Genomic DNA, 12402 nt, shown 5'->3' on the forward strand with positions numbered 1-12402 from the left:
GATATGTTAAAATGTATGTGTTGTATGCAAATGAAGTGTTTACTTCTATAACATAATGCAGTGTTTCAATTAAATTTTATGTACTATACTCTACCAATGAAATCTTCCTTTCTCGTGTGAAGGTACGCCTCCTCTCTCTTCTTTGGAAAAAGATAAGGAAATTGACCTTGAGCTACTTCAAGATCTCATGGAAGTTGACATTGATCCTTTAGATATTGATCTAGAAAAGGATCCTCTTGCAGCCAAAGTTTTTAAGGTATTTTGTGTTAGAATAATTTCATCTTACACATTTGTCTGGTACTTACAGCACTAAAATACACTGTATATGAACTGGACTTAAGAGATCTGTATACATATTATTCCATTCAATAAATAGGCAATGCGCATGTTATCATCTTAGGATCACGTGAAAGTTTCTACTCAATGTTCCACGTTAGGATCCAAGTGAAGTTTTAAGAAACATACACTGACAAGCTTAAATAGTTTCTTGTGTTTTATTAGACCATAATGTGGTAATACTTGAAATCAGTAATAAGAGAAAGTAAAGGAACCACAAAAACATATTTCTGAATAAATAGTGAGTCATCCAAGAAACCATAGCAGAAACTAAAAAAAATTATAGAGACAAATGATATTAAGAATGTGTCCATTCTGGACTGGAGAGATGGCTCAGAGGTTAGGAGCACTGACTGCTCTCTCAGAAGTCCTGAGTTCAATTCCCAGCAACCACATGGTGGCTCACAACCATCTGTAATGGGATCTGATGCCCTCTTCTGGTGTGTGAAGACAGCAAACTCACATATATGAAATAAATAAATAAATAAATAAATAAATAAATAAACAAACAAAAATGATTTATTAAAAAAAAAAGAATGTGTCCATTCAGAACCTCTGAGCTAGAAGACAGTTCTAAAAAAGTTTATAGCAGTAAGTACGCATAATAAAAATATTATAGATATCAAATAACCTAAACTTGAGCCTTTCAAGAAATATCCCAATCCTAAACATAGGTGGTAAGAAATTAATGAAATAGATATTAAAAGAACAGTATATGGAATCAACAAAAGACTTAGTGCTATGAAAAAGTTAATAAGCTATCAAATCCTTTTCTAATCTTACAGAAAGCAGTAGTAATAAGTAACACCATGCGCATTTGCTACCAAATGTATCCCATCATTCAGCTACAGCATGCATTAAGCTGCAGTATTTTGTAGCTCTTAAAAAACAAAGAAACAATGACAAGGTGGCTGGAAGTTTGGCTTAGCAGTTAAGAGCACTGTCTGTTCATAACAAGGACCTGGACTTGATATCCTGTACCCATATGGTGGTGCATAACCACCTGTTACTCGAATTCCACAGGACCTGATACCCTCTTTTGGTTTCTGTGGGTACTAGGTATGTGTGGCACACAGACATATGATTTAATACACATAATAAATATATTATGTAATATATTTTTAATATAATTAAACATAATAAAAAATTTAAAAGTACTAATGACAAGGGTGCTTTGATCTCTGGTATCCACATGGCAGAAAGAGAGAACCAATCTCTTAATATTATCTCACACTAAATAAATGAACTTTTGTTTGTTTGTTTGTTTGTTTTTTGTTTTTTTCAAGACATGCATGGTTTCTCTCTGTAGCCTTCGCTGTCCTGGAACTCACTCTTTGACTAGGCTGGCCTCGAACTCAGAAATCCACCTGCCTCTGCCTCCTAAGTGCTGGGATTAAAGGCGTGTGCCACCACTGCCCAGCTAATAAATGAACTTCTAAAAATTGATAATTTCATATATAGCACATATTTTTTTCCTCTCTCTTAAACTCACATAGCCATGAACAGTTATGTAATAAGAATTCTTGGGCTGGAGAGATGGCTCAGCAGTTAAGAGCACTGACTGCTCTTCTATAGGTCCTGAGTTCAATTCCCAGCAACCACATGGTAGCTCACCACCATCTGTAATGGGATCTGATGCCCTCTTCTAGTGTGTATCTTAAGACAGCTGCAGTGTACTCATATAAGTAAAAAATAAATAAATCTTTTAAAAAAAAAAAAAAAGAATTCTTAGAAGCCAGGAGACGTTAGTTATGGATTACCTGAATTTCAGGCAGCCACTTGACGTGCTGGAATCATTTCTGTTGCTCTCTCTCCATTTTTAATGGAGATGCACTTGTAATACTTATATAATTATTACTCTTTGGTACATCATTTTATTAATAATACTAGTTACCTTTCAGGTTGTACTCTTTTGTCTGAAAATGAGCAGGATATTACAGAACCTTTTTGTAAATTAATAAAACTCCAGCAACGTTGGGGAATTTAGGAGGAAAATGTTTACTTTGTAGACTTACTGATCACAATACTGCAAGTATGTATAATTAAGTAAATACATTAACTTTTTTGTGTTTTTTTTAAAGCCCATAAGCAGTACATGGTATGACTATTGGGGTGCTGATTATGGTACCTATAATTATAATCCTTACATTGGAGGCCTGGGGATGCCCGTAGCAAAACCACCATCAACCACAGAGAAGAATGGATCCCAGACTGTCAGTGTTTCAGTGTCTCAGGGTAAGTGCATAAAAATATTTTAAGGCATATACTAAGAAAGTTATAAACTTGTTTTTTCTTTGAGAAGTTGAATTTTGTGTACAGTTTTTGAATTTGCTTCACTAGTGGACTGTCTTTACCATTTGTATTTGTTTCTGTCAGCATGCTGAAAGAGCTTCTGTATATTGGTGGTCTACTCTGATTTCTCTCTAAGTAACTCTAGGCCATTTGATGGTTGTTTGATATGTGAAGTGATAATACATTACTCTATTATAATTTCTTTTTTCTTTATGATTACAATATAGTTACATCATTTCCCTCCTCCTTTCTTTCTTTTAAACCTTTCCATATCCCCCTCCTTGCTTTCTTTCAAATTGATGGCCTTTATGTCTATTCATTGTATTACATGCATATATATAGATATATAATCTTCCTGAATACATAAATCATGCACTCAGTCTGTAGAATGTCACTTGTATGCATGTTTTCAGGCAGTCTGGGCAGTCATATTGCTGAGACTGTATGGGTCTAATATTTGACACTACTGGGAAAGTCTCACCACCAACCAACTCCCTGATCCTCTGGCTCTTACTTACAGTCGTTCTGCCCACTCTTCTACAATGTTTCCTGAGCCTTAGGTACAAGAGGGTTTTCTAGGTGTGTCCATGGGGATTGGGTTTATAGCTCTGCATTTTGATTGATTATTGTTTCCTATAATGCTTTCCATCTGATGCAAAGAGGTTTCCTTGATGTGGTGAAGACTACACTTACCTGTGGGTTTTAAGGATTAATGTTCCACTTGTTATGGATTATGCTAATTTAGAAAATTGGTGGTTGTAGGTTCTTCTCCAGGATCCATGACTTGACTACCACTTAGTTGGCTAGGTTTTTAGTACCAGGTGTGGTTTCTCTCTTGTTGAGCAGGTCTTAAGTTGGAGTAGAGAGCTGCTCATTCTTAGGGAGGAAACATTCAGCTCAGTTCTAGCTCAGGGCCTCTGACATGCATGGTGTCTTTACCAATAGGGATTCACCTTCCACATTTGTGGGCTTCCAAAGGCAATAGCAACAGTTGGTATGTTTTAGGAGTCTCTTGGACAGCCTTGACTAAAAAAGCCTTGACTCAAAAGAGTGCTCCAGTGTCTAGTATTAGGGTTTTTGTTAGATGGTCTTTGCCTCTAGGAGGGTGTATTCTCAATCCAGATCAAAATATACATTTAAATAACATACATATTTATTCACAAAATTGCTTTTAATTTCTTTTAAGTTTTTTTTACCTTAATATTGTGTGTGTGTGTATGTATGTGTGTTGTACATAAGAGACCAACCCTGAGTATGTTTCTTTTTTTTGTTGGTTTTTTTTTTTTTTTTGTTTTTATATTTTTTTGTTTGTTTATTTATTTCTTTCTTTCTTTGTTTTTCGAGACAGGGTTTCTCTGTGTAGCCATGGCTGTCCTGGAACTAACTCTGTAGACCAGGCTGGCCTCGAACTCAGAAATCCACCTGCCTCTGCCTCCCAAGTGCTGGGATTAAAGACTGAGTATGTTTCTAGATAGGTTTTCATTAAATTTTAACTTGGTCCTTGATTTTCTCTTTTAATCAGGTGCTTATAATTTATTAATGTCATTCATTTTTATTGTAAGCTGTAAACATAATATTTATAATTTTGATCATTTTCATGTATGATTATTAAATATGCTCAGTAAATTACTTTCATTTAATTGGATATGTAAATTGTATAAGATATGACTAATACGACTCTTTAAATTGCCTCTGGCTCTATGATAAGTAGTCATTATTCTGTGAGCATTTTCTAGTTCTTCGGCAAAGTATGATGATGCCTCAACTTCATCATTTTCTACTTTTGCTTGTATTTGAAAGTTAGTCTCTTCTATAATTACTATATTTTACAAATTGTGTAAAGAAACTAAGATTTGGATTGTAGTTATTGCTGTCTTAATGTTACTATGTGAGTGTATGTCTACACATTTGTGCCTAGTATGATAAGCTAATAATTCATTTCTATATCTGATAATCCTCTATTGATGGTGGTTTTTGTTGTTGTTTGTTTTTTGTTTTTTTCTTCTCTTTGTGAGGGGGAAAGCCATCTCCCTTTCTTTAGTGTATTTCCTTTTCATCATCATCATGTCATTGATTTATTCCACATGTCTCTGTGCCGTTTATTTCCCATCTGAGCAAGTTGATGCTCAGATATACTTCTTGGTTTTAGACCTTGATAGCACATGCCAGCATTTCTTTTTGTGAAGTAGAAGCCTCATCATCCTCTTCTGGGATCAGATGTTGACACCTTTCTATAGTAGAGAGTCCATGACTCTTCAGATATCTCCTCCTTTCTTTTGTAGCTTTAGATGCACGTCTAGAAGTTGGCCTTGAACAGCAAGCAGAACTTATGTTGAAAATGATGTCTACTCTGGAAGCCGATTCCATTTTACAAGCATTAACAAATACATCTCCTACCTGTAAGTTTGATTACAATTCTCATGGTTACAATGGATTATTCCTTTTCTGACAATCACCAAGGACAAGTTTAAAATTCTGTGTGGTAAATTTGAAGGAGCTTTGAGTATATGACTTACAACCCTTATAACTTGCCGTCCTGTTGTGAAATGAGATAGTGTATTCACAAGTGGACATTTGAGGTGTGTGCCAAAATTAGATTCAGTCCAGAAACCTAAAGAATATTCCTGTTTATATGCTATTGTGATGTTAAGGAAGTTCTAGGGAATACTATATAGCTCATTATTTTTATTATACATCCATAATACAACACACTTTTGAAGTATTAGTGTCTTTATTTTGAAATACTAGGCTTGATAGTATGGTGAAATGTCAGTCAAAGGTCTCCTAACCAAATCTCAGAATTGAGAGACATCACATTCTACTTATAGCAGAAGAAAAACAATCTTTTTTCTAGTGATCTGGACAGAGACAGTTGATCTGCCAGAGTTGAGCATTGCTGATATTGATGTGTACTGATTGATTTATTCCTGTCAGGGGAGTGCATTTTAAGGAGTACCCTGCTTAACAAAGACAACATTAAGGAGTGGTGCTGAGGAGGAGGAGGAGTTAACAGTGACATTTTCTTCTTAGTCATACATGCCACTTCATTGTCTCCTATACTGAAGGAAGGAAGACATGTAGAGAGTTGCAAGTGTTGTGGATGATTATGGTTTGATAGAACTCAAAACATATTACCTTCCCTTCATAAATAGAAAGTTTACAACATGCATTTCTTTCTTGCTCACAGAAGATGAATGAATAAAAGGAGACAACTCCTACTATTAGTGCATAAAAAACATTGTGCAACATCTCTCATCTAATATGAGAACCTTGTTTATTGGGTCCAGTCCCCTGATGACATGAGACAGTTCAGTATGCCTTCAAGATCCCATTTCATTATTTGATAATGCTTATTTAAAATTTATTGGAAGCCTTTTGAAAATAATACCTATTTCAGTTACTCTTCTTCCCTTGATCGCTATCCTTCACCCAGGTGTGTCCCTTTTTAGTTTAATAATAGTCTGAGTGTAACATATATTTCTCTACAGTGTTCTTATATTTTCTGTTCCCCATAAATACATTTTCATTTTATTCTTGTGTGATCTGAACAGCAAACATTGAAAGGCTATGCAGTTGATTATGCATAATCAACTTTGTTGAAATGAAAGTTGAAATGCAGTCAAGGTTAAGAACTAATGAACTGCAAGGTTGCAGGTCTGGTTCAGTGGCAAAACACTTTTCTAGAATGCTACACTCTAAATTTAACAGCACAGTAAAACACAAATGCATGCACTTTATATATTTCAGTATTCTAGAACTGCTTTCTTTAATAATTAGTAACTTTCACTAACTTTGGAAAAGTGGCAAAGCATAATGTTGTGAATTTGCGAGTTTCTTTTTCTTGTCTTCAGTTTCTAGTAATTCATAAAAGGCAATTTTCCTAAATCCTATTGAACCATTGTTTACAATTTAATTTTAATAAAAAGTTTTTAACCTTTTGTCTGTTAGTTAATTCCTATGTGTTCTGAAACTTGCTAATAAAGTGGTACTTGTGTTTGGTTTTCAGTTTCACAATCTCCAACTGGAACAGACGATTCACTTCTTGGGAGTTTACAACCAGCAAACCAGAACAGTCAGCTCATTATACAGTTATCATCTGTCCCAATGTTAAATGTTTGTTTCAATAAACTTTTTTCCATGCTTCAAGTCCATCATGTTCAGGTAGGACTTTAAAGGAAAGTTATAATGTTTATTATTAGATGGAACTGAATGAAAAGTTCATACATGACCTGACCATGATGGTTTCTTTGTTATATTTGAGAAAAATGTTCGGAATATTTACTGATTTCCCCCTCCCCCTTAGTGGTTAGCCATTTTTTATTTTCATGAGTTTAAATGTTGATACCTTCCTTTCTGTGTTATATTGTATATAACTCTATGGTTTAAAAGAATTGACTTCTTATATTTCATTGAGGAAAACATGGGATACGGAGGGAATTACATATTTTAATTCAGTTAAATTATAATTTATCAAAAATTTTAAGATATGTTTGCTTGTGAACCTAATTAAAATAGTTTGGAGATAATGAGAAACAAGTTATTTACCCATAAGGTTATAAGCATAAAGATTTTTGTTTGAATGGTACTTCATAATATAAGTACATTTTCCTCGTCTTAGTTTTTTTCTTTCTTTCTTTCTTTTTTTTAAAGTTGGAATCACTTCTTCAGTTGTGGCTCACATTGAGCCTTAATTCTAGTTCATCAGGGAACAAAGAAAATGGAGCAGATATTTTTTTATATAATGCTAATCGGATACCTGTCATCTCATTAAATCAAGGTAAGGTTTCTTGGCTGGAAAACCATTACTGTAATCCAAATAGCAAGTTTTTAAATAGACATAATTAGGTTAAAATGTATATTATCTTTATTGTTCAGATTATATTATTTTGGTGAAATAAGTGCTTTGTGCCTGGGTTTGATGGCAATCACCTTTAATCTCAGTGTTTGAGAGACAGAGTCAAGTGAGTGACTTAAGGCCAGACTGGTCTACATAGTGAGTTATAGGTCAGCTGGAACTATAGTGAGCCCTACCTCAATTTTTTTTTACAACGATGAGTTGTTTGTTTCTGTTTATTTGAAAGCTCAGTATCAAGGCCTGGCTAATGTTTTAAGTCAGGTGTTCTGGCATGGGTTTCAGGCCAGCCTGGGTCTGCTATTGCATAGTGAGAACCTATCTCAGAAAAACAAACAGAACAAAACCAAACAAAAACCTCGTCTCTGCTCGTCGTCCCCCCCCTTTCCCTTTTTTCTCTTTGCTTGCCCATTCTTCTCCCCTCTTTCTCCCCTCCTTCCATCCATGGGGTGTGTGTGTGTGTGTGTGTGTGTGTGTGTGTGTATATATACATACATGTGTCTCTGTGTTTCCTGTGTGTGCAGAGAAAGGCTTAAGGTGTCCTACACTATCACTGCCTTCCTTATTCCCTTGAGTCAGTTTCTTACTTACCTTGGATCTAGGTTGCCGGCCAGCAAGCCTCAGCAGTTCTGCTGAGTACTCTGCTACAGTACCAGGGCTATAGGTGTTGTCTGTACCTTCAGCTTTTTACGTAGGTTCTGGGTACTCAAAATCCCATCCGTAGATGCTTTCACATGCTGCACTATCTCTTCAGCCTTAATGTATTCTTTTCCACACTGAAGGTTTTATTCCTTTGTTCTCTGGGGCTCTCTTCTGTGTTTCTGCTGTTGTGGAATTATTTTTTCTTTTTAGTAAGGCTTTTCTCTTATAGCACAGGAAGCTCATGTTTGGGTTAATTCCACCATGAGGTCTGTAAGTACAGGAATGTGTCTTGGTTATTTGTTTACTTGGGTCTGTACAATATCCTGACACTCCACACCTTAATTCCTTTGTTGAGCATTACTTTTGTTTTGTTTTGATTGTGTTTTTGGTTTTTATGCATTTAACTAAAATGTATCTGTCTTTCTGGAGCTCTCACCCTGTGTCCCTTGAGTTCAGCACACTACCAACTCCACAGTTGTAAAGTCAGGTGGTACACATTGTTTCTTCAGAGCTGCATCTTGTGTATGCTTGGTGATGTGTAGATAGGCCTTTATCCATCTTGGCCTGTACAGTATTCTGGGTGCTCTCAAAATAAACAGGAAAATTTGAAACTATAGCATGATTTTTGTGAGGAAATAGTCAACCATTTTCATAGTTGACCACAGAATGCTTTCTAAAAGCTGACTTTCGGGGACTGGAGAGATTTGTTGTTCTTGCTGAGAACCCAAGTTTGGTTCCTAGCCAGCTTCATGTGGCTTATAACCATCTATAATTCATCCAGTTCTAGGTGATTCCACCACACCTCTTTGAACAACCAGGTACACATGTGATACATAGTGTATGTGTAGGCAAACATTCATACACATAAAATAAATAAATGGTAAACACATAGAATAAAAGCTGGAGTGTTGAGTGTTCCCTTTCTTTCCTGCTTCCTCTCTTCTTCTTCTCCTTCTATCTTCCTTCCCTCCCTCCTTTTCTCCTTTGTCCTTGACAAGCTTTGTAGCCTAAAATTAGAAGCACATGTCACTTCTTTTCTTTCTGTTTGTTTTTCTTTAGTAAGACTCTTTTCTAGATACACAGGCTTATCAACATTTAATTAGAGGTGTAAAGATGAACATTTCCCATGATTCTATTTGTTGAACTTGGAAATTTTTCTATTTGGGTCAATAAAATGGTCCATTTGTTTTGGATTTTAAAGTCCATTTTGTTTTAGTTGTTGTTTTAAGCTTTTGGCATTCCAGTTCTTCCAACCTTCTCTTGTTTCCTTCCTTAACAGCTGTCAGCAGCATCTCTATGTGCTTTAAAGGGAGGGTTGGGCCCTAGTTTTGCAGTCTGCTGTATACATGGGCACTGTGTAACTTGTTAGACTTGTCCAGCTACTATCACTTCTTTCTGTCTGTCTCCCAAGTTACTTATGTAGTTTGAATTTGCTCTTTTCTTCTGAAGTAACATTGTTTTTGATTGGTCTGCAGTATCTCAGATTTTTTGAGGTGCCTTTTTATAAGATTTTTGTTCTAAAGAATGTTGACAAAGTGCATCAGATTTGTAATGATAACATTTCATTGTATGTCACATGGTGAGCTTTAAACTTGTCTTGTTATTGAGTTCCTACAATATGTATGTGCTCCTGAGTGTCTGTGTGTGAGTGTGTTGGGACCCACAGAGGTCAGAAGAGATCTAGGCTTTCCTGGAACTGGAGTTCATACAATTGTGATCTTGTGAGAATCTTATGCAGAGCAGTGAGTGCTCTGACCCACTGAACTCTCTCTTTAGCCCCCTTGTTACCAGCTCTTAGAGTTTTATTTTATTTAGTGGAGAATAATTTGGGGGGATTTTGAAAATACTAGTTAACATGTTAATTGTGAAGAAATAATTTGTATTTTGTTTTTATTCATTAATAAACATTCAGTTATCCCAACTAAATACATTTTTTTTTCTTTTTCTATGTAGCATCAATAACTAGCTTCCTCACAGTGCTAGCATGGTATCCAAATACTTTGCTCCGGACATGGTGCCTTGTGCTTCATAGCTTAACACTCATGACGAATATGCAGCTCAATTGTAAGTTCAAAATTTATTTATATTGTTCTCTGTCATATACTTTAATTCTTCTGATATTATATTGTTAATGTATGTCATTCCAGAAAATGAAGTATTAATCTAAGGATTCATTGCTTTTTATTTCATTCTTGTTTTTTTTTTAGTTTCTACATTTTATCAATATTTGGATGATTTCATGTTTATTTAACTATAACTTCATTTAATAGAACACCTTTTACAGTAATACTTAAAGTATTTTTCTACTTTCTGATTTGAATTGTATTTCCCATATGTCTATATGATACTGAAGATTAAGTTAGAGCAGAGAATGTGTTACTTATCCACAGTTCACAGAATATAACCTGTAGATGACAAAAAGGAATAGGTCTTCTCTCAATTTATCTTAGAGGACTGAATTAAAAATTCTCAAGTAAGTATATTTTTTTCTGTTTCTGGAAACGGAGTTGTTACTCTACCCCAGGACATTTGAGAGTTAAGTTCTTTCCACTTGTCTGTGTACCAAATAAAGATGTACTCGTATGTTTTCACAATCTGAAGGGAGGTAAGAAGAGACATGTGGAATATGAGAAACAGAATGGTATCCAGGTCAGTCTTCTGAGTATATTGAACCTGGGCTTCTTGTATGTGAAACAGATATTCTACTGTAGGTAGTACTCTGTTCACAATGCTCCTTTTACTTTTGCTCTTTGTGGCTTTGAAATATGTCTGTAGCTCTAGCAGTTCTTAAACAACTCGTTTTTTCTCTTGCCCCAGCATCTTCAGTAACTGGGATTACTTTTTTGGACCACCAGCCCAAGTGATTGAATCTGTTTTAAGAAGGAATGTGGCATTATGTTTTGCAATGGAAACTTACATATAAATACTACATTTCATTATTGCTAGGAGTTATTCATTCCTTTTCTTTTTTCTTTTCTTTTCTTTTTTTTTTTTTAATAGCTGGTTCTAGCAGTTCTATTGGAACTCAGGAGACTACGGCTCATTTGTTGGTTTCAGATCCAAACCTTATTCATGTGTTAGTGAAATTTCTTTCTGGTACCAGTCCACATGGGACGAATCAGCACAGCCCACAGGTAATAAAGTCTTTAGCTACTAATGTGTTCAGGCTTCTCAGTAAATAGATTTGTAAAGTATAATTCTTTTAAAGTAGCCTTCATGACAGATAGATAGTAAGTTTTTCTCTACACAGATTTTTGTTTGTTTGTTTTTTGAGACCAAGTCTTACTATGTAGCTCTGGCTGCTCTGGAACTAACTTTGTAGACCATGCTGTGAATCTGCCTGCCTCTGCTTCCTGAGTGCTGGGATTAAAGGTGTGAGCCACTGTGCCCAGCTATTGTTTTGAATAATTATTAAGACTGATAATTAATTTTAGTCATCTTATGATATTAATAATTTTCCCTAACCAAAAAAATAAAAACCCAAAAGTACTGCTCTGGAATAAGCTTTATGCATCTCATTGTAGAGCCCCTTCATACCAGTTTTATTTATATTGTAATGTACTGCTGCTGTCTAAGGAATCCTACTTAATCGTTTCTTGGTGAAATAATTTTAGTGGTCAAATCATTTTTTAGCATAAAGACAGTAGAAGATATTTTAAAAAATTAATCTTACTATATATCTTGGTTTTATATCAGAAAAATGACTAAGAGTCCTATAATTTTGGGGGAGAATTAGCAATTACTGTTACACAATTCTAAAATAATGTAAAATAATGTAAAAAAAAATGTAAAATAATGTAGTTTTTGTTGTGTCCTACTTTTTATAAATTGCTCTAGAATTGTATTATTTTTCTATCCAAGCAAATTAGCCTAATACAAAAGACCACTATGTAGGAATTCTGCAAAGGTGTCCTTAATCTGAAGTGTGGTCTGCTCATTGAGTGCTGATTACCATCACTCATTTTTTTCTCCATTAATTTATTAATTTATTTACTTTACATCCTGATCGCACCCACCCCTCTCCTTTTGGCTCCCGCCACCTTACATAGTCCCTTTACCCTTCCTCTTTTCCTCCTTTCCTCTAAGAAGGGGGATATACTCCCCTCCTCCCCACCAACCCACTCTGCACATCATGTTACTGCAGGACCTGGCACACCCTCTCCCAGTGAGGTTACACAAGGCAGCCCAGTTAGGGGAACAGGATCCACAGGCAGGCAACAGAGTCAGAGACAGGTCCTGCTCCAGTTGTTGAGGGACCTGTATGAAGACCAAGCTGCTAC

At 35.4% G+C, this 12402-nt stretch overlaps 1 protein-coding gene across 13 annotated transcripts in view; it reads left to right on the forward strand.

Annotated features, from left to right (window-relative positions):
- The window catches only part of Birc6 (baculoviral IAP repeat containing 6), a 174909-nt gene that overhangs the window by 93945 nt on the left and 68562 nt on the right, over window positions 1–12402 (forward strand). For all 13 annotated transcript variants that reach the window (XR_013113310.1, XR_013113309.1, XM_076942275.1 and 10 more), the window contains 7 exons: window positions 123–256; window positions 2418–2571; window positions 4911–5027; window positions 6635–6789; window positions 7279–7405; window positions 10076–10186; window positions 11123–11256. Coding sequence is in view for 11 of the 13 variants with exons in the window: in XM_076942275.1 (XP_076798390.1) it covers window positions 123–256; window positions 2418–2571; window positions 4911–5027; window positions 6635–6789; window positions 7279–7405; window positions 10076–10186; window positions 11123–11256 (932 nt within the window). In the remaining 2 variants the exon portion in view is untranslated. The remainder of the gene's footprint in view (window positions 1–122; window positions 257–2417; window positions 2572–4910; window positions 5028–6634; window positions 6790–7278; window positions 7406–10075; window positions 10187–11122; window positions 11257–12402) is intronic.

The sequence above is a fragment of the Arvicanthis niloticus genome, chromosome 11 (genome assembly GCF_011762505.2).
Source record: "Arvicanthis niloticus isolate mArvNil1 chromosome 11, mArvNil1.pat.X, whole genome shotgun sequence".
Classification (NCBI taxonomy): Eukaryota; Metazoa; Chordata; class Mammalia; order Rodentia; family Muridae; genus Arvicanthis; species Arvicanthis niloticus.